The 21,005-nt window shown below is 44.6% G+C and overlaps 1 protein-coding gene and 1 long non-coding RNA gene across 12 annotated transcripts in view; one reads left to right on the forward strand and one right to left on the reverse strand.

The window, feature by feature from the left end:
* Window positions 1-7,610: 7,610 nt before the first annotated feature.
* Window positions 7,611-10,660, reverse strand: LOC133267127 (uncharacterized). Its single transcript, XR_009742644.1, has 3 exons — window positions 10,498-10,660; window positions 8,620-8,691; window positions 7,611-8,436 (listed from the first exon to the last, which is right to left on the reverse strand). It is a non-coding gene; the product is annotated as an uncharacterized LOC133267127 (long non-coding RNA).
* COBL (cordon-bleu WH2 repeat protein) overlaps window positions 9,103-21,005 on the forward strand; it is a 164,238-nt gene continuing 152,335 nt past the window's right edge. For 3 of the 11 annotated variants that reach the window (XM_061449122.1, XM_061449120.1, XM_061449121.1), the window contains exon 1: window positions 16,905-17,160. In XM_061449122.1, coding sequence (XP_061305106.1) covers window positions 17,117-17,160 — 44 coding nt within the window. In that variant the 5' untranslated portion in view covers window positions 16,905-17,116. Of the gene's footprint in view, window positions 9,229-16,871; window positions 17,161-21,005 lie in introns of those variants that run through there. The other 8 variants (XM_061449117.1, XM_061449123.1, XM_061449126.1 and 5 more) reach the window with 8 other exon arrangements.

Here is a 21,005-nt window from a genome sequence, read left to right on the forward strand (position 1 = left end):
TATTCTCCCTCTGGATTTTGACAGTATTTTTGTGCACAGCCATTTACATCACCATGTGCATAAGGCCAAGTACTGAATTATGACAGATTTAGCATGAAACACAGCTTTCAAATTGTTTTGCATTTAGTTTCTACTGACACCTGTGCTAAGCGGCTTTACTAGCCCTGAGGCAGTAGGATCCTACATGTGTCACCAGTGGTTTGATGCCCACAGAACTCTTCAGTTCATGGAAACCTATGTGGGACTTTGCTTGAGACCCAATTATGGTTTGGCAGTTTTTTAACTTCTGTTGCTCCTTGCTACACAGGGTTGTCTTTTGTTATTACATTTCACACCAGTTTTGTAATTTGAGCAACAGATCCTGCAAAAAGAATGTGAGGAAAGAAAATTATTTTTCTCCAGCTTTCTTGTACTAAGAAGTTATTTCCTAAGGCTATCTGCTTAACTGCAGCTTCTGTTTGTGCATGGAGATACTAGAAGAATGGACATTATGGTTCAGCACAGCAGTTTAATCTCTGGTTTTGATTTCTTCTCTATTTATCACCAGGTCCTTTGGGGTGAGATTGAGTAGAGTGTTAAAAGCCCATGCAGTGGCTCCTTTTTTCCCCTTAACTGTTTTCCATGGTTGGTGGCAGGAAAGTTTCTTGCCACTCCCTTGTCTGAGGTTTATGTAATGAATTGATCATAGTCAGTGCTCCCTCTGAACTTGTTCCAGTTTGGCAGAGCTCTGCTGTTCCTGAGTCACCGTGACTCCCAGAGGAATATTTCCTGACTTCAGACCTAGGTAGGCAATTTCTCCCTAATGTGGGCATTTTGAAAACAGTCCCCAACAAGAATCAGGCTCTCAAAAAGATACTGAAACAGTGCCATTGTTCAGGCACATTCTGAGGCTGTAGAAGCTAAAAATACGGACCAGCTCTGACTCTGAGACACCATGCTGAACTTGCTGCTCTGTGTGTTGTGCTTCACTGAATGAGATACTTGCTCTAAGTGCATATTCTAGATGCCTCTGACTGAGAGGGTCAGTCTGAATCTCCTTACGTAAGTGTTTCAACACATGTCATTTATGCACTCTGTATTGTGTGTTTTTTTCTCATGGTCACTGATTTGCTTTCCCACAGACAAGTTCTAAGTGTATCACCATTATCCCAGCAAATCATCAAACTAAACCTTTCACCAAGAACCAATGATACCAGATGTAATACTTCTTGACAGGTAGTTCTACCAGCTTCTTTTCCTGGAAGCCTGGAATAACACTGAAAAGCAGCCAAAGACTCTGCAAATTAGAAGTCTTTTTCTTAGTGATTACCAACATGGAGTAAGCAAAAAGCCAAACATATTGTAACAAAGCAAGCAGTTAAGACCTCGCAGTTGCTAGAGGATGTGATACTCTGCTGACAGTCTGGTGGGTTTGTTTCACAGCCAGTGGTTTTTACAATGAGGGTGCTGAGGCACTGGCACAGGCTGCCCAGAGAAGTTGTGGCTGCCCCATCCCTGGCAGTGTTCAAGGATGGGACTTTGAGCAACCTGGTCTAGTGAAGGTGTCCCTGCCTGTGGCAAGGGAGTTGGAACTGGATGAGCTTTAAAGTTCCCTTCCAACCCAAACCATTCTGTGATTCTATGAAAGCACTCTAAAGTAACAGACCTTGACTAAACCATAAAATCATCCCCATCCCAAAAAACACCACCCAAGTCTGTGTGTGGTTTGGACAGTGAAGTGCATTTGTCCAAGCATCCCCCTTGAGCTGTAACTGTAGGCCAGGCGGGGTTGCTTGCTGGCAAAAAGGTAACTCCTTTTTTTTTTCCTTCTTGAGTCTCTTTGGGAGTTTCTGATTCACTTCCTCAACTTCTGAAACAGAAAACTCAGCATACATATAACTACTTCTGCACTCTCTCCCCAAGACACCAGCAAACATGGGTATTCACCCTCTAGCTCCCTGCGGAGAATTATTCCTTTTTCCTTTCCACCAACAGGTGGAGCAGAGACCTCTCGCCTGTGCTGCTCTCGACAGGAACCTTGCATTAAAAACAGTACACTTGCTTGTTTATGTCCCCAGAAATGATCCCAATCTTTAGGTTATTTCCCTCGCCTTTCCTGCCAACTTGCTTTTACCACTGTGGTCTGTTCTCCACTGGCAGAATGCAAGCATACTGGATGGGACCAATCATCAAGGTCTTTTTTGCTCTCCTTCTAATAATTCTAAAAATTTGTAACACAAAATTCAAGGTACCTTTACTAAAATAAAATTAAAAAAAAAATTAAAAAATGAAAAATTATTCACTCATTAATGTGTGCATTTCTATATTTTGTGTAGGAAACTTCCTGCCAGACCTATGATTTGATCCTAAACTACCAAAAGTGTCCTTACAAATTGCTAACAGACCCAAACAGTGCATAAACAGGTTGCACAACATACACATTCCTATAAGTTAATGTTTAACAGTAGAGTGCCACTACTGAGATCTCTTAAACAGTGCTTGTTTATATGAGAACCCTTTGCATATCTCTGGCAGTGAAGAGTGGATCTCAGTAAAATTTGCACCCAAGTTACACTTAGAGTTGTTCAACTCTTCTAGAGCAGGAGAAAGCCTCCTGCAAAATGAGCATGTGACCTCAGAAATAATTCTAGGGGACTTTTTGTTCACCACTCCTTTATTTGTAATTTGGTTTAAACTATCCTAAATAAGACTGCTGGATTTCAGATGTATTTTGTGCAATTACCTTAAAGCAAGCATAGAGTTCAGCTGTGAGATTGAGGTTGCACTCACGAAAATGCATATAAACTTAATGAAAAGTAGAATTAGGTGTACAGACATGGGCACATACTTTGTCTCTGTTTGCCAAGTTCAGCTTGGGCTCCCTGATGAGGATCAACAACATCAAACCATTAACTGAGGCCAATGTCCCATTACAGTACCCAAAGATAAACACAGGAATGGAGGGGTGTTGATATCTTAATGGCCCAAACAACATTATAATATCTATATAAAAAAAGCACCTTTTTCTCCATTGCTACAGTAGATAGCATTTTGCTTGCCTGAATTTGGACAAGTCACCAGTGGATCAGGGCTGATGGGCTGTGACCTCTAGAAGTTAATATGTTACACAGCAATAGCATAAGACAGTGTTAAGGTAGCAAATGCTGGAATGAGTGCTGACTCCAGGGGGGTTCAAGTCCAAGTGTCTCAATAAGCTCTCCTGTTTGACAGTACTTGGGGTATATTGCTGTACTGTCATCGCTCCTTGAAGATGTCACTTTCACCACCCTCTATCCCCACCCCAAACCAGGAAGCCTATTTGGGCTTCAAACAGCAAAACCCTACTTGTCTGTTTATAGGGTATTTCCCCTGTTGTTATTAGGATGGCTGTAACCTGAAAGGTGGCATGAGGAGGCTGTAAGCATGCTTGGGAGCTGTAAATGTACTTGGGAGCAGCAGGGTTGGTCCTCTAGGTGAACCACCTGCCCCACTGCATGCTACACAGAGACAAAGCTGCTCTGCATGTGAAGGGGGAGGAAAAAGAGGGAACAGCTTTGCTGGGGCCAGACAGGCAGGCTAGACCGCTTCTTTCATGAACTGTGCCAGCTTAGATTAGCTTGAAGTGACTATGAAACTGCAGTCTAAATTAAGCTTCATCGCATGTACCCAGCATTATTCATAATTCCTAAGAGGCAAGAAGTTGGTTGGAGTCTGGGATGGTGTTTAGTTATTTCAATACATTGCCCTTTTTTCTTCCTAGATCTCGTTTGCCTCTTTTTCTAACTAATAAGATAGACTATGACGCCTTAGTATATCCTCAGACTACATATCCTTCATCCTACATATCAGTGGTAGCAGGGATCCTCTGGAAGAGTGCAGTCATTCCATTGGAACACTGCTCCTGTTCAGAAGAAACCTTCCTGCCAGGATGTGACTGGCAGCAACAAGGTCTGGGTTCAAACTGAAGGGAGTTGCTCACAAAGTGGTGACTTGAGGCCTCACCTGGACAAGTGGGAAAATTATACTGAACCAGCTAATTTCTCTGGTTGGCAAATATGAATCAGCTAACAAAGTTCTGTGTTTGGTTTGTTGTTTTTTTTTCTAAGAGAGAACAAATGTATGACCAGGTAGATAACAGAGTGATAGTAACTGACTGTTATAGTTGTTCTTTGACTATAACAGTTCATAGTCTTTTCCTCTGAGGTTGTAATTTCTAGGCTAGATCTTTTCCCATAATCTGCTGTAAGTGAAAGCTAAGATTTGCTGGGCAATACACTGCTGTGTAAAGTGATGCTCTGATTGCTGCTCAGCTCTCTGCCTGCCGTGCCTCTTGCTGCTTCATCTCCATGGGCCCTGCCAGCTCTGCTGAGAGCCCCTATGCTCTCAGCTGGCTGCTCCCCAGCCGGCACAGCCATCCAAGGGACTCTGCAACTGCAGAACTTCTGCAGTGCTTTAAAGCTGAGAACTATGCTTTAAAGCTGAGAACTACCCGCAGCCATCAGCTGAACTGAACTGAACTGAATGGGGAGCTGGACATGGATCTTCAAGGAGTCAGGGAAATTGTTGTTTTTCTGCCTCCGATGCTGATACAGTCTTCAGGACAAACTACCATCCCCTCCCAAGCTAGCTAAGCATAACCACTAGCCTTGCACTCATAGCTTCACATTAGCTATTGCCTTAGGTTGCGACAGCCACTTACCCAGATAAATTTCACAAAGCTGCAAATAAGTTACAAAACTATAAATATCATCACTACAGCTACAAACTTTTCCCTAGTTTGTAAACTCTGTTTCTCAGCAATGTCTCTAAAGTGTAGGAACACAATGTACAAAAAACATATTTAGGGTACAAAAAACATATTTAGGGCATGTCTATTTGGGCTTTCTGTTTGCCTCCCCCTCGACCCACTGGATGGCAAAAGAGCCCTTTTCTGCTGGGGCTTCCCTCCCTGCTGTGGTTCAGAGGTGTCTGAGCAAGAGGTTATTGATTTTGGGGCCCAGCCATCACGTTCAGGACTGAACTAAGGATCGTTCTGCTGCCCAGGTGTTTTCTCTTTATGTTTCTTTAACATAGAGTGCCTGGTCATACAAGAGACAAAAACACAACTCCTTCACAAGCAACTGAAATCCTTACCCCACTGATGTCACAGCTGACACCTCTGGCTGTGGGTGGGTTCAACCTGGCCACTCCAGCTCATCAAAGCAGCCACGAGCTCAGGAATTCTAAACCCTTTTGCTTGTTTTTGCACCTCTTCTCTCACCAAAACTGGAAGCTTTGAGAATAAAACTATACAGGGCGTCCTTTCAGCTCCCTGCTGCAGCTTCGCTTTTATGATGGTGTTAGCAGGATCTTTCATCGTCCGCCTCCCCAGAGCACCCTCTTCATGCCCACACAGCTCATTCCCATTTGAAGTAAAAAGTAAAAAGCTCTTTGGCTTTGCTTAGAGCATAGCTGGGGATTACAAACTCAGATAGCATGATGAAAATAAAGCCAGCCTGTTCTCTTTTCCAGGAAGTAGTGACACCCTGCTTACTTCACCACCTTGGGAAAGGAGTTTACCCCTCCACCCAGAGCTGCATTGGAGAACTATTAGCCCCATGTCCCCAGGGAGCTTTGCCAGAGGCCTCCCAGTGGAGAGCTGCTGGATAAAAATGTTCTAAAGCCTAATTTTGCAGTGAGACCTTGGGGAATTTTTGTTGTTTTGGTTTGGGTTTGTTTTCCTGCCTATTTCTCTCTTCCCTTTCTCAATCATTAGTCTTTTCCAAGCCTTAATCCAATAACTGAAATGTTATTAAGACCTTCATTGGCTGTTTTCTTGTTACAGGTTGTCACAAGACTGTTAAACAAACCACGCTCATCAAAATTTCCTCCCCTGACTTTTCCACAGTCTGTTTTCTGATCATACTCTTGCTTACCAGATCCCTGCAGAACCACGGATTTAACTTTGAACTTCTGTTGATACAATTTAAAAAAGGGACAAATTCCTATTCTATTTTGTTGGCTCAGCTGCTGTACTCTATTTTGATTCCCTTAGGAATAAGTGTTCTGAATCCTGGTGTTCAGTTATGAGTTGACCTCAAACATCCTGTTATGTCAGTGATGAAACAGATACTCTAACTTGAGTGCACAAACACAGATCCAAATCCTTACTTGGGCACTCGAGAATTACAGAGTGGTTTAGGTTGGAAAGGGCCTTTAACAATCATCTAGTTTCAACCCCCTGCCATGGGCAGGGACACCTTCCACTAGACCAGGTTGCTCAAAGCCCCATCCAACCAGGCCTTGAACACTGCCAGGGATGGGGCAGCCACAGCTTCTCTGGGAAACCTGTGCCAGTATCTCAGCACCCTCATAGTGAAGAATTTCTTCCTTATGTTCAATCTAAATGTACCCCCTTGTAGTTTAAAACTGTTACCCCTTGTGTTATCACTAGAGACACTGGTAAAAAATTTGTCCACATCTTTCTTATAAGCTCCCTTAAGTTTTGAAAGGCTGCAATAACGTCTCTCCAGAACCTTTTCTAGGCTCAACAATTCCAGTTCTCCCAGCCTGTCTTCACAGGAGAGGTGCTTCCTCTGATCATCTTTGTGGCCTTCCTCTGGACCCACTACAACAGGTCCATAGCTGTCTTGTGCTGAGGGCCCCAGAGCTGAATGAGGAACATCTGGTCAGGTCTCAGGAGAAGCCCCAGGCATCTGGAGCTTCCAAGTAAGTCAGTATGCAAAAAAAAAAAAAACCAACCCACCCCAAAGAAAACAAAACTCTAGAATTGTGAAATTATGTATGTATGGATAAATGCATGTATTTTGGAGTCTATGTTACATCCATCGAAAATTCTAGGTTTAGCCATGCTTGATCTTCATTCATCAGGAAGGAATGAGGTGTTCATAAAGCAGTAGGGTAACAAATGTAATTGTCAAGATCTGTATTAGACAGCAGTTTGGAAATGCAATTGTAATGTATAAATGAACAGTATTTTATAATTTTGTAAGGAGCCACGTTAAAACTGAAAACATGGTGGCAAGGTATTTGAATTTGCAGTGACACTTGCAAATACCATTCTTTCCTGAAAGGTTAAAAATGCCACGCCTCCAGTTGCACACATACTCCCCTATGACATTAAGATCTCACAGAAGGGGAAGGTTATACCTGTGATGGGGTGACCGTGCTCTGGAGGCCTACCTGTTGTTTAAGGTATGCTGTGAGCTTGGCCACGGTTCAGCTAGGATTGGGCAACCCGACAGAGAAAGGTTTCGGTAGCAGTGAGCCAAGGCTGTGGTGGGGAAGGGCATGGACACCTTCTTTTTTTCACACATAAACATTTGCAGGCAGGAGCTGACCATGCTCCCTCAGCAGGGCAGGACCTAAGGATATCTTCTGCATATGCAAGAAGGAGGACCAGCACTGAGCACCCTGAGAAACCTCTACAGAAGCAATGACTCAGGCCACAGTGGTTGCTGCAAGATCCACAGCTGGTCATTCTTGTGCACACCTACAGTGTCTGACTCAAGCTAGCCTTTGCTTCGTAACCACTGGGGTGTTATGGTGTGTCAAATGCAAAGTATACATGAACAAGTGAAATGTCACTCTGTGATCTTTCGTTTTCTCTTGGAAGCTGTAGACAGGTAGACAGGTTTCAAAATACATCTTGAGTGAAAATTTGCAAAGGCTTCCATGTGCGTTTTGGTCCATTAATGGTCATTAATGTGGGCTTTTGTGACACTTGGATTTAAAACACCAGCCAATGCTGTGAAAGCACATCCATAGTTATCACAGGCATTGATCTAATGCATTTTAGAATTATTTACACCTGAATTTGTTATATTCCAGTAAAAGAAAAAACTGTATGTACAGCTGTGGATTATTTTAATATTTCATCATATTATGAATAAGTATAAAAATTAACCAAACTGATGTATTCCTTTAAATCTCTACGGACACGTGCCTAGTTCCTAAAGAGATAGTTGTCTATATGCTAGACCCTTTGTGACTATTAAGGCCTTTCTGTGATAGACAACTTGTATTAGGAGAAAAGATGGGTCTCTGCAGAACTATTGTTCTCCCTTGTCATGCATCTGTGTTGAGAGAGGGGAAGGTGGAGAAAAGGTGGGGCTCTGGCAGCCTGCTCTGCTGGAAATAAAGAGTTGTGCCAGACACCAGCTGCTGCAAGGACAGCTCCTGCCACGGGGTCAGAGAAGGAGCCAAGCATCAGTTTGCTTTCTGGGCTGTCCTTGAAGAAACGTGGCAGCACACCACTGTGTGTAGCAAACCCACGGGAAGCTTTGAAATCTCATTATTCTAGTCTGCGACTGTGAAGAGTAGGAAATGAGTTGTCTTTGTAAATTAGAGGCGCTCCATATTTATTTTTCCAAAGGCACTCTAAGGACCTACTTTGTATTCCTAATGCCCTGATAATTTTCACGCTGTACATTTTCTGGATACCTGCAGATGACTCACCTGAATAAAAGGGAGTGTTTCATTTTAACTATGTCATAATTTATACCCCTCCCCTAGACTAAGATTGCAGGGTGAGGAGAGCAGGCAAACCAAGAGAAGACAGAGAAATAAAAAGGTTCCAAAGGTTCATCAACCACCGCATGTCAGGTACAGCATGTTTAAAGCACGTGTCAGACTTTTTACCTTCATGTTGTCCTTTAGGGGCCAGCAAACAGCAGGTTCCTGTGAAGATTCATGTAGTGCCAGTACAGGTGGCTAGAGGTAGGATTAAGATGTAATTAACCTCACGCTGGAGAGGAAGAGGGGAAGAAATGAGAGAAGAAAGGTTTCATAAAACACCTTGTCATTACTGCCCATGTTTGCAAGTGATGTGAAAGATTTGGAAAAACCAGTCGGAGCCAGTAGAAAACCTTTCATTAATATTCAGTAGGCTGTTGATCAGGCTGGTGATGTTCTTCAAATAATCCATATTTCCTCCACCCCTCTTCACTGACCAGTTTATCTAATCCCTTCCAATGAGAGTTTTTCTTTATTCTATTTATGTTCTGCTTACAGGAGCAGGGTGAGGAAGGTGACTGCAACCATTTCTAAAGACGGAAGCATTACCCTGTCTTGTCTACGTGACTGCACCTGTCCAATGACACTGTGGTGAACCAACTGTGTACTTCATCTCAGCCCAAGTTCTCCTGGATTAGTACCACTGGACATCTCTGGAAGATCTCCCTTCCTCTTCCTTTGACATACACAGCTAACCCGTATCTTCTGGAAAAGAGCAGCAGGATTGATCTCAAGGTATGCTAGCAGAAAGAAAAGTATTACTGTCTTGTCACTTGTTGATATCAGGGTGTAAAGCTTCTTAATATATGAAGGGAGAGTTAAGAAGCCTTTGCTGGCCCCAGGGGGATGTGTGCTGGGGAAGCCACCTTTGAGCCAGTGATGGTGTCATGACATGACGGTGGCTAGAAAAAGTTTACTGTGCATGATGTCAATTCAAATATGCCCAGGAAGAATTCCTTAAGATAAATGATATCATTATTTACCTCCTCACACTTGTAACCTAGGTCTGAATTATACATAAGGCTTTATGGATGTCAGTCTTCAGACTTCATCTGCCTTCTTCATATGCTCTCCTCACAATAGCATCCATTAAAGTTCTATCCTTCTGGGGTATAAGTCTCAAATTAAGGTAGCGCAGGGATTTCAGGTTCACGAGGTCTACATTTGGGGTGGGAATGAATAAAAGGAAGGCCTTTGGGGACGCATGTGGTAGTTTAACAGTATGCAGGTATCCAGGTCCCTGTTCAGTTTACAGAGAATTCTAGAGATGATATAGTATTTCAAAGTGTCTTATTTTTTCTAGAGAATTAACAAATATAAGTGTAATATTGATGAGCTTTCATATGCATGTGAATCTTTTTGTGCTTTGAGGTGGTGTTCAGCTAAGGTCATCACAAATAATGCAACTCAATGGAAATAGCAGCAGCACCACCAAGCCTGCTACTTTTCTTTTTTTGCCTAAGTACATAGTATTTGTCTTTATCTGCAGTGTATTAATTTTAATTTAAATACAGAACCAAACCCTGTTTTCATTTATGTTGCTATCAATCAGGATTAACCTGAAAGGTGCATCAGATGATGCAACTGTGAAGTGAGAATTACGTAACTATAAAATTCTACAAAATCTATGCTGTTACTTACCTATGCTGAAACTTGAAAATGAAACCTTGAGATACCACTACCTCCTGACCACGGAAACTTTCTAAATTTCACTGAAAGACTGTACTGAAAAAAATCTATTTAGAAGTGGCAGAAGTTTAACACAGTCTGTGAACTAAAAGATAGTTGTGGACATTGTTAATAAAGCCTATCTTATACGTGTTAAATATTTATAGAGAGCACTGTAAGTAGATATAATTCTTCTGATTAGAGCCTCGCCGTATTATATACATGAAAATAGAAATAGCCTTCTAGAAATAGAAACCCTGGTATTCAGTATTAAGTACAGACATGGCTCACTTGCAAATTGTTTTCTAAAGGCATATGGTTACTGCAGGGACTAACTTCAAGAGCAACTTCAGCAGTTAGTAGCTGAAGCCCCACATGACAGCCAGTGTTTCAAAGGCAGCAGGCACTCCTTGCTTCCATTGCTTGCATAACTACCCATGCATCCTGGGAGAAGAGCTGGGTACGATGCAGTATCCAGAGAGCTGGGAGGAGCAGGCTGTTTGCAACAGTGGAGCCACATGGTGTTGTGTGTGGCGTAAACAAAATTGGGAACACGCCATGTCCATACCTTACAGAGAGGGAGCTTTCTGTTTTCTGAATTGCTGCATCACCTCTGCGATGTCAGTCCTGCCTGGCTTTATGAAAACTTGCCCTGTCTGTACCCCATTGACTGGAAAAGTGTCATGCCAAAGTCAAGTGCTCTTCTATGGCTTCATTCCATTTCTAAATGAATTGTTTTCAGTTCTGTGAAAGTTATTTATGCAGAAGGCTCATTAATGTTCTCTTTCTGCTAGTTCTGCTGGGCTGAGCTGCCCAAGAGCTCTACTTCTCTTTCATGAAAATGCTGAAAGAGTGGGTAATTCTAAGCATAGTACAACTTATTTTCATTTAAGACAGAGGCAAAAGGGGTTTTAGTGGTACCAGCATCTGGAAGGCAATGAGTCTCTTTTCTAAAATGCTGCTTTGGCAACCTCAGGCTCTCCTTGGCATGGCAAACAAAGAGCAAAAACCTCAGTGAGGAATAGCTGTAGCTGGGTTTACCCAGCTCAGTACAGTGAAGATACATTTACATAAATTAGCTAATGTTTTAATTTGAATTTTGTTTGCAAGCTGGTCAAGACTGCCCAAATGCTCTTTTCTGTCATATAAAGTGACATGGGCTTCAAGGCTAATTTTATATTTTCCCTGGATAATGGTGTTATCTTCTCTAACACTGTTCTCGGATGAGTATGACCCATGCAACTCTTTTGATTTTGGATATTACCATCTTGCCTAGGAAGTTTCTCACCACAGCTGAGCCCAAGAACACAAGTGCCAGCCCACTGGGTCTGTCCAGGTAAATATTCTTTCGTTAATGTCAGTTTAACTGCAGACTAGGACTGGGGTTTCAAATCCTGAAAAAAAAAGTGCATATAAGAGGATTAGTAGAAAAGAGAGGAAACAGAAGTCTACTTGTCAAAAATATATAGAAAAAAAATGGTAGGGAAAAGCAACAGACCTTCCCCCAAAAGCAAACTGTTGGGGGAAAAAAAGAGGAAGAATAGCATGTAATCAATACTTAACCTTTAAAAAAAAAAAAAAAATCCCCAAAGTTCTGTGGTGCTTACATTCAAGACTGTGTCAGCATATTATAGAGACATATCAGCTTCAGTCTGGGTTATGTCTGCCATGTCCACTTTTAGCCACATTTAAAATAACCTGGTTTTAATTTCCTAATGACTGTGTCGTTCACAGAAATTCCTCTTATTCTATTCTCATCCTGGTTTTAAACCATTTCCTCATCACTGTTCATGTACATCACATTCCCTGCTCTGCATGTGTGCTCTGAAATCCTGTCTAAGGCAAAAGGACACCCTCTTTCCATAATATTTTTACCTGGCATGACAGTGCTCGATCTGCCTTGTGAGTCCTGAGCGTCAGCGTTGGGCTGACAATGCATCATACATCTGCTCATCTCTGTGCTGCGCTGTCTCTCTCTCCACCTCACCCCTTTCCAGACCACACCATAGTTTGAAGGCAGGAGTGCACAGTCAAGCAAAGCAGCATTTTCCACGCAGAGACTTGGAAAGAGCCTCTAGCGTTCTCCATCACACTCCTAATTTATTTTTCTGGGCATCTTAAGGCCAAAAGTCCTCCTAACCTTCACTTACTTCAGGAAGTTTTGGGAGACAAAATCTCTGACAGGATCTATCTTTCAAAACAGAACAGGTTGAGAGAGAAGACAAAGGGCAAGCGTCAGTATTTCTACATATACAGGAGGTAATTACCTGGTAACGCAGAAATAATATGAGCTGTCTCACCTAAAGCTACATAAAACTGTATCTGTAACCACATACTCTTTCAGATGGCTTGTCATGTTTTTGGATAATTGATATCTTTTTCGGGTCTTTTCTTGGAAACCTCTACTGATATCACAGACTTCTTACATGTAAGTCTCTAAAGCCATGCAGAAAACTAAAATCTCTATTCCAAAAACCTCAGGTTGCCCAGGGTAGGAAGTGTCTTTGCTCTCTTCTAGATGCTGCAGAAGTGCAGTTTGGCACTGAGTCACAAAGGAGGCTCCTCAGCGTGACACCAGATGAGTAAGAGAAAGATGAACCAGGAACTTGTCTGTGATTTTCTATGTGACTATGGGCAGATCCAAGCACAGGATCTTTGTTCACCCTTGAGTGCCTCAGTCATGGAGTCATGGTGCCTTTCTGAAGCAAACTCAGCCTCTTCAGGGGTATTTGATAATACTGTGTTAGTCTTGTCTAGAACAGCAATGATGTGATACTTGTTCAAACCTACTCATGGTTTTTGTTATTTCGACACGTTCCTCTAAAATTGGTATCATTTGCTCAGTTATTTCAGGTTCCTAATAAAAATAATAGGACCCATAGGGCCAAATCCCAGAACAACTTTCTGAATTAAGGGTGCTCTGGGACTCAAGGAAATGGTCTAGCAAGGCCTGAAATTTTTTTTTTTTTTCTTTTCCTTTTTTTTTTTTTTTTTCCTATAGATAGCAAAATAAAAATTTTGTGAGCTTGAGGCTATGCAGCTCCAACTGCTGTAATTACGCAGCCAGGAATTTTGCAATTGTACAGTATGTCAACTCTCTTAGAGAGACTAATGGTTCAACTGCAATTTCTAGATTGCTTAGGATTTATGTGGTTTAAAATGTGTGTTTGCTACTAACTAAATGTAACTACAATAATTACTGCTATCTTTTTCTGCTATAAATTTGAGTTTGTTATTTTTGCTTTGGTTTTTAAGCTCAAATCTGGTTTCCAATTCTAGGACAGTCCTCAAACAGTTAAATTGCAGGAAGAGATACATGCTAGACTAGAGAGAAGGCTCTGGTTTACCTAATGATGAGTTGTTTTTTCAACATAAGAAACAAATTCTTTGGTATTAGACTTGTCCTACTAGATTCCTTACATGTTCAGTTAAGTTTATACTATAAACTCAAATTCCTGAAACATTGCAGGCCAGTTTTAGCAGAAGAAAAATGTAACCTTTAAGGTTTGATTCAGTAAAACTACGAACAGTGAAGGTGAGTAAAACCAGGAATAATGTTTTGAAGATTGTGTAAGAGCAGAAATGTGAAATTGCATTGGTGATTATTTTTTTATTTTTAAAGGTCTAAACTATTTTAGAGCAAGGATTTTGTCATCTGACTTAATTTGACTTAATTTTCTTAGGAAATAAACTGAGGAGGCTCATCTAAATGGAGATGAAGCTATACAGACAGGAAAAGGATGAAAGCAGCGCAGGCGAGCTGAACATAGTCTCAGAGACATTTTATGAGATACTGGCAAATACTCATAGAGCCCCTCTCCAAACGAATGCCATTTTCCTAAAAAATGAGCACAGCACCCCGATTGTAGGGATTACAATGCACACAAGAAATGCCCCTTTTGCCCTTTTTTGGGGGAGCTGGGTCCGGTGCCAAGGAACTTGGAGAAAGGCAGATTCCTGTGCTGAACTCAGAGTGTGCTCACTGCATTTCACCCAGCTATTTCATCAGCTAAAAGAGACTGAAGAACTGGGGCCATGGGCAGTCAGTGCTCCCGCACTCTGGAGATGTATAGGATTATTATTTCAGTGATTAGTAGGCTTTCACTCTTTTGCTGTGCTATATAAAAAGTGAACATAATAAGCAAATACTATTTTGTTGTTTTGTGCTTTACACCTCTGCTCAGGTGTGTCACTGTAAAGCAGAAGTTACAGCTGAGGCAAGGGAAGTTCCTTCAGGTTCTTGAAATATCTGTGTAGTTTGCTAACGATGCAGACAGGGGAAGGTTTGGGAGTTTCCAGAGAGGTTTTGTGCCCATGAGTCTATTTCAGGATAGGAAGGAGTTCATTTAGATTGAGGTGAGACGAAAAATGACAAAATAGCTGATGAACAGAGCCATGAAATCAAGTTCACCCATGATTTAACAGATCACCATTCATTCCTGAAGCTATGGTAACTGACAGTGAGCAGTGTCAGAAATAATCCGCTTGCAAAATGAACTATGTAAGATACCCTATTTATTTTTATGAGGGCACAAATTAGGAATATGCGTGTGGCTCAGATAACCAGGGTAATTACTAAACTGTGGCAACTTAGTCAACTTCTACCCATGGTAACACAGAAATTAGAGATCAATGTTTTGCTTCTATAAATTTGTGTATTTGTTCCTCTACATACAGCTAGGACAGCCAGCTGTATCTTGCCCTTCAGCATCTGTACATGTCAGGGACAGAGAGGAAGGAACTGAAAGCAGCATTCTTAGCTGAGAAGATGGGAATTAAGGGGAGACCTCAGGTTGTCAAAGTGCGAGATGACAATATTACAGATGACAATAAGTGTGCTGTAATATGTTGGGGTAAATGCATGGAAATAAATACTTTTACAATAATGCATAAGCCTTGGTACAAGACAAAGGGTGTTTACAGTAACCTTTCATTTATGTAGTGTAGAAAGGGTGAATGCATCCTTTTCTGTTACTGGCAAATTAACCCAATGTCTGAATGTTTCAAAATATTTCCAATCTGCCTGGGATGCGAGTTCCTTGCAGACAGCTACGTCATCACTCACATGCAGCTTCTGACCCAGTTTTGCCAACTCTTGCTTGCTGAGCAAGAAACACTTGGTTTTGGAGCCAGAGCAGCTGCTTGCATTTACTCTGGTCACTGAGCTAGGCAAGACAGTTTCAAACGGGCAGCATATGCAAAGATAGGTGTTCAAGAATATGCTCAAAGACGTATGCTTCCCTGAGGGGAAGGAAACATTTGAGGAAAGGGGTGAGGAAGAGAGGCTGAGAGAACTGGGGTTGTTCAGCCTGGATTAAAGAAGGTTCTGGGGAGACCTCAGAGCAGCTTCCAGTACCTAAAGGGGGCCTATAAGGACTCTGGAGAGGGACTTTTTACAAGGGCATGTAGAGACAGGACAAAGGGGAATGGCTTTAATCTGAAAGAGGGTAGATGTAGATTAGATAAGAGGAAGAAATTCTTTACTGTGAGGGTGGTGAGATACTGGCACAGGTTGCCCAGAGAAGCTGTGACTGCCCCATCCCTGACAGTGTTCAAGGCCAGGCTGGATGGGGCTTTGAGCAATCTGGTGTAGCGGAAGGTGTCCCTGCCTGTGGCAGGGGTGTTGGAACTAGATGAGCTCTAAGGTCCCTTCTAATCCGAACTTCTCTGATTAACCAGAACCTGTGGGACTGTCTCCAAGGCAGACGGGTGAAAAGGCAGGTCAGGCAGCACCTCCTCCTTCCCCTCACAGTCCCCCACCTCAGTTTCTCACCACCACTTTACTGAGCCTGCTTGCTCCTATCTTGCAGTCCCCATGTTGCCTGGCGGCCTGAGGCCTCTTCCATAATCCTCCCATAATGGCCAGAAAAGCCAGGGAAAGCAAAATGGAGACGGCTTGAGGGGAGCAGAGAAATCCTTACATGTCCAAGAGAGGCCAGGGTTCCCAACGCTGGGCACAGCGGACAGCACTCGCAAGCTGCAGTAACACAAGCCGGGCTCCCGCCTCCAGCTGAGTTCTCCTTTCACACACAACAGTTGCTCCCCTGGGAAGCGGCAGGACGGGAATGCCTCTGAAACGGCACCTCAAGACTTCAGCGTGCTGTGAAGGCCGTGCCGGTGGGGCCTTCACACCGCTCGGTGTGAGCCCCGCCTGGGGCGTGAGGCTGTAGGTGCAGCGGGTGAAACACCACTTAGAGGTCTGCCCTGCAGCCCCTCTCTCGACCAAAGCCAATGCTAATGGTAAAAAAATTGTTTGTGCCACCTCTAAGAACACAGAAAAAATCTGTGAGAGTAAAAGTAACGAGAGCCGAGCCTCAGCTGGCTTTACCAGGGGCTGGGCAGGGCTGGAAGCTCAGGAAAAACTCCCCTTCCCCGCGGGGGTCTGCTTCGGGCAAGCTCTGGTTTGCCCAAGTTCATAGCGAAAGGGGTGCAGGAGCTGGACTCTGTCGCGTCCCAATCCTCCAAGTTTCCCATCTCCTGCTTCTCCCCCGCCACGGCGGGGTCGGCCCGGCCGGTTACATGGAAACGGGCCGGCAGCAACCCACCTTCCCGGGCCATTGAGGGGGCAGCGTCCGCCGGCCTCCTTAGCGCTGCCCGCCCCGCCGCTGACCCCAGCCCAGGCAACCTCCTGCTCGGCGTACGCAGCTGAGCCCGTAGCGCGCGGAGCGCGGCGTTACTCCCCTGCCGGCCTGCTAAGGTGGGCGGGCGGGCGGGCGGGGGCCGCTGTGTGCCGCCTGGGCAGGGCACCTCATCCCCGCCCGCGGGAGCGGTGGGTGGCGGCGCCCCGGGCAGTGCCGCCCGGCGGCGGGGCGGGGAGCTGGGCCGGGCGGACGGGAGGCCGGCGCTCACTCGTTTTCTCTCTTCCCTCCCTCTGGATCCCCCAGCTGCCGACCTTCGCCGCTGTCCCGCTGCCGGCCCGCTCCGTCCCTTCAGAAGTGGCGAGAGGGGCGCAGCCATGGAGACCCTTGTGCGCCCCGGGGCCTGCAAGCCTCCCACTGGGTAAGCCCCGGGCCGGACCGGCCGCCGCTAGCCTCCGCGGGCAGGAGCGGCTTCAGACGGCGACAGCGGCCGTGCTGGCCGGCGTGCTGCGGTCCCGTGCCTTCCCTGCCTCCCTCCGGAGCTGGCGCGCAGGTGTCGACCCCGCCGTGCTGAGCACAGCCCTGGGTGGCGGCCGATAGGGGAGAAGGGGACACGACCGGGCAGCGGGGCGAGCGGCGGCAGGCTGAGCCAGGCTGCAGGAGGGTGGAAACCGGCTGCTTCGTCTTTTCCTTTTGCAAGGGGCGCTCCGACCCCGCTGCCCCTCCGCCTGCAAGACCGGGGCGGCCGGAGAGCGGGGATTGCTTTGCTTTGGGGGTCATGTCTTGCAGCGGGCTGGCCAGGCGCGCCACGGCGCTGAGGCGGGCAGGCGGTGGCCGCCTACACCCTTCGGCACTGGCCGCCGAGGTTCGGAGCTGGGGCAGTGGCTGCGGGGAGCAGAAGGGTCTCGAAGCGAGTGCACCCGGTCCGGCGGGTGGGACCCGGGGCCGCAGGGGTCGGTGCGCCCGCTGGCTTGGGTGGTAGCGCGCAGCCGCCAGAAGCTCTGAAAGGGTCATTCAGCCGTCTCGGCCGTGGGTCTCGCTGCCCTACGGCAGGGCCTTGGCGGGGGAAGGAGAGCAGAGCGCTGCCGGCCTCGAGTTCAAAGTGCTCCAAATGGTCAGAGGTTCGTGGGCTGGGCGGCTGTAGGTGCCCCCCGTCCTACGTGTTAGGCAGCGCTTTCGCAGCAGTAGTGCTAAATAGCAGTCAGCCCTTGGGTGACCCACAGGTGGATTTGGGTTTTTGTCAGGCAAACGCAGAACACGCTAGCAGTGGATTTATTAGTCTGTTAATTAAGGGATGAGAGCAGCAGCAAGATGAAGTCCCAAGCGGACTCTTTTGTCAGAGCAGGAGCTGGGCAAGTTTTAAGAGCTGTGCTGTCTGCTCGCTGCAATTTACTGCTCTACTTCACACTGTGCAGGCTGGAAAAGGCTGTGATTGCTTCGGTAGCTTTTATAGTTTTACTTATAATGTTCATGCCCTAAATTTATTTTTAGCGAAGTAGAAAACAGCTTTAAAGTATGTTATGATGGGCTACCAGAGTTTGTTAGGTTTAATTTCCATAGTTTCTGTGTTTGATAGAGTCTTGCAGTGCCTAACTCAGAAAGTAGAACAGGGAGCACTGTGTGAAGGAATTATGTTGTTGCTAGTGCTTTAGTAATGAAACTGTACGTGTGCAGTGTTTCTCTGGCTTGCAGAGTATGACATAACCTGCTTTTTTTTTTGTTGTTGTTTTTGTGAATAAAATGGTTAACTCAAGTTAAAAATCAGCCTGTTTGATCATGACCTTTTATGCTCACCTTCTGTGAAGAGCAGTGGATGCAACGCACCTCCCTTCTCTATGTTGAGGTGATACAATAGTACATCTGCTTTCTAAAATCCCAGTAAATAAGAGATCTAGGATACCAATTTACATGTGTGCTTTGAAGAGTAGCTATCATTTCTCGGATGGAGTGCTGATTAGCAATTGCCTCGATTGCTAAGTTTCTAAAGATTGATTGAACAGTTTGAATTTCCAGTGAGAAGGCGTGTTGTCCCTGTATCTCGGAGATGAGCACTGTTGTCTGAGGACGCTTCTGAACAAACCTCCTGAATCCTGCATAGCCAGTTTCATCTGTGTAAACCTGTTCACGGCCAGATTCTGGTATCACATATATGATCAGAAATTACAGTAACTGCATTAACTTTAGCCAGATTCCTCCTGACATGGCTCAAGGAGTCAAATCCAGTCCTAAGGTGAAGATGTGCTTGCAATATTGTGTAGCAAAGTGTGTGGGTGCTAATCCGCTTCCCTGGAAGCTGATGACAACGCCATCATGTGCACCAGTGGGGATTTCCAGTCTGTTTTGTCTGAGTTGGTTTCATGTCTTTAAATACTGCTTGTTGCCTTTTCTTGCAAGTCACAGGTTCCCAGCCTAGATGTGTCAGTGCTATTAGCAGTGAGCTTCACATAACGGTTTGTAATTCCCTGAATTGCTAACGTCCGATGTGTCAGTGCTATTAGCAGTGAGCTTCACATAACGGTTTGTAATTCCCCAAGTTGCTAACGTCCATGCTGGAAATGGGTGGGTGTTTGGTCCCTGATCAGGTTTTATTCACTCAATGAGAAAATCAGCTAGGGCCAGGGAAGTGCAGCAAGAGGACAGATTCGTCTGTCCTTGTTGGTTTCTGTATGAATCCACATGTGAGCTACATCTATGGAGAGTGCTGGGAACACTGGCATTTAAGGCTGCTGTGGCAGAAACACCTTCCTTTCATGGCAGAAGAAGTGCTATGCATGTTTCCAGTTTATTGATTGCAGTTATGAAAGGGAGGTTAAGATGACCACAACTTCACAATTTTTAACAAAATTTAGGCAGACTTGTTTTGTATGTGTAAATCATTAACAGCAACATTATGAGTTTCCTCTGTTAAACTGAACAATTTTAACATGTTGTTTGGTACAGGGTACAGCGGCTCTGCTCTGTGCTTTACACAGATAAATTGACTACATGTGTTTCATAGTACGGCTCTTTGAGACCTGCATTTAAAAATGGGATGCTATGATGGGATTCTTTTTGTTTTAAATGGCAAAGGAAAACTGCAGTTTGTACTGGTCTTGCAGAGCTTTTCCCATTTCTCAGCACCAAGAATTTTATTACTGCTAATCGCTAGGCATGAGTTTTCTAAAGCTTTACTAAGTCCACAGTGCTTTATTTAATCAACATTTATTTTGGCTTACGAAGGTGAATTTAAGACAACCAGCAGAAGCAGCAGCAGCAGGAATTAGGATTTATTCTATGATCATGAAATGGGTGCTAGAAGAGAGAAATACACTTGTTTAAAATCTGCTGCTTTGGTGTCTGCATCTGCTCTTACTTCATTAAGGAGAGCAGAGATGGGCTTCTCTGGATGTTCTGATCGTTGATTTTTTTGACCATAACATGGGAAGACAGACATTCATTGGTCATAAGTGGCATAGCAGGCCCAAGCTTAAAATGAGGACTTGAAGGGTCAGTTCTGTTCTGCCCTGTTAGGAGCCTCACAAGGTGAAGAGCATCTTCCCCTGTTGCTGAAAGCATCTCCTATCTATCTCCCATGGAAACTAGCCACAGTTCATGGCTCCTTCTTAATGCCTTTATGTCTGAGCTCAGAAGAGCTTCCTATGAGGGTGGTAAGCACTGGTACAGGTTGCCCAGAGAAGCTGTGGATGCCCCAGCCCTGGAAGTGTTCAGGTCCAGGTTGAATGGGGCTTTGAGCAGCCTGGTCTAGTGGAAGGTGTTCTTGCTTGTGACAGGGGGTTGGAACTAGATGATCTTTAAGGTCCCTTCCAGCCCAAACTGTTCTGTGGTTCCTCTTGTGTCGAGCAAATGCGGGGAAAGCCTCTGTGTTAAACAAGATGTATGAGTGTTTTAAGTAGGACCTTTATTTTCTGTGCTTTAACTCCTTCCCTGTCTCACAGGGCCTAATAGTACTAACAAAGGCAGGCGCACATTAGCACACCTGCTTCGGAGGGACTTACCTGTGGGATTGAAGCAGCCCTGGAAGTCAGATAAAGTCTGTGAAATGTCAGTAATGTTTACATGCAGAACCAGGGAAAGCAAACCCCCAGATGCAGAGCAAGTGCCCATCTCAACTTGTTGAAACCTTTCCCGTTCTTTTATGCCCTCTCTGCATAGTTAAGTGGGCTACTTTGTGAAACTGCACATCTAGCTTAAGAGGAAAAGAAAAAGGTTATTTTTTTTAAGGTTTTTTTTTTTTTTTCATCGTGCCTGTGCTCAGGGTATTATTTG

The sequence above is a fragment of the Pezoporus flaviventris genome, unplaced genomic scaffold (assembly GCF_033815535.1).
Source record: "Pezoporus flaviventris isolate CSIRO_AGI_PZ_B2104156 unplaced genomic scaffold, CSIRO_AGI_Pfla_v1 ptg000007l, whole genome shotgun sequence".
In the NCBI taxonomy this organism is placed as follows: domain Eukaryota; kingdom Metazoa; phylum Chordata; class Aves; order Psittaciformes; family Psittacidae; genus Pezoporus; species Pezoporus flaviventris.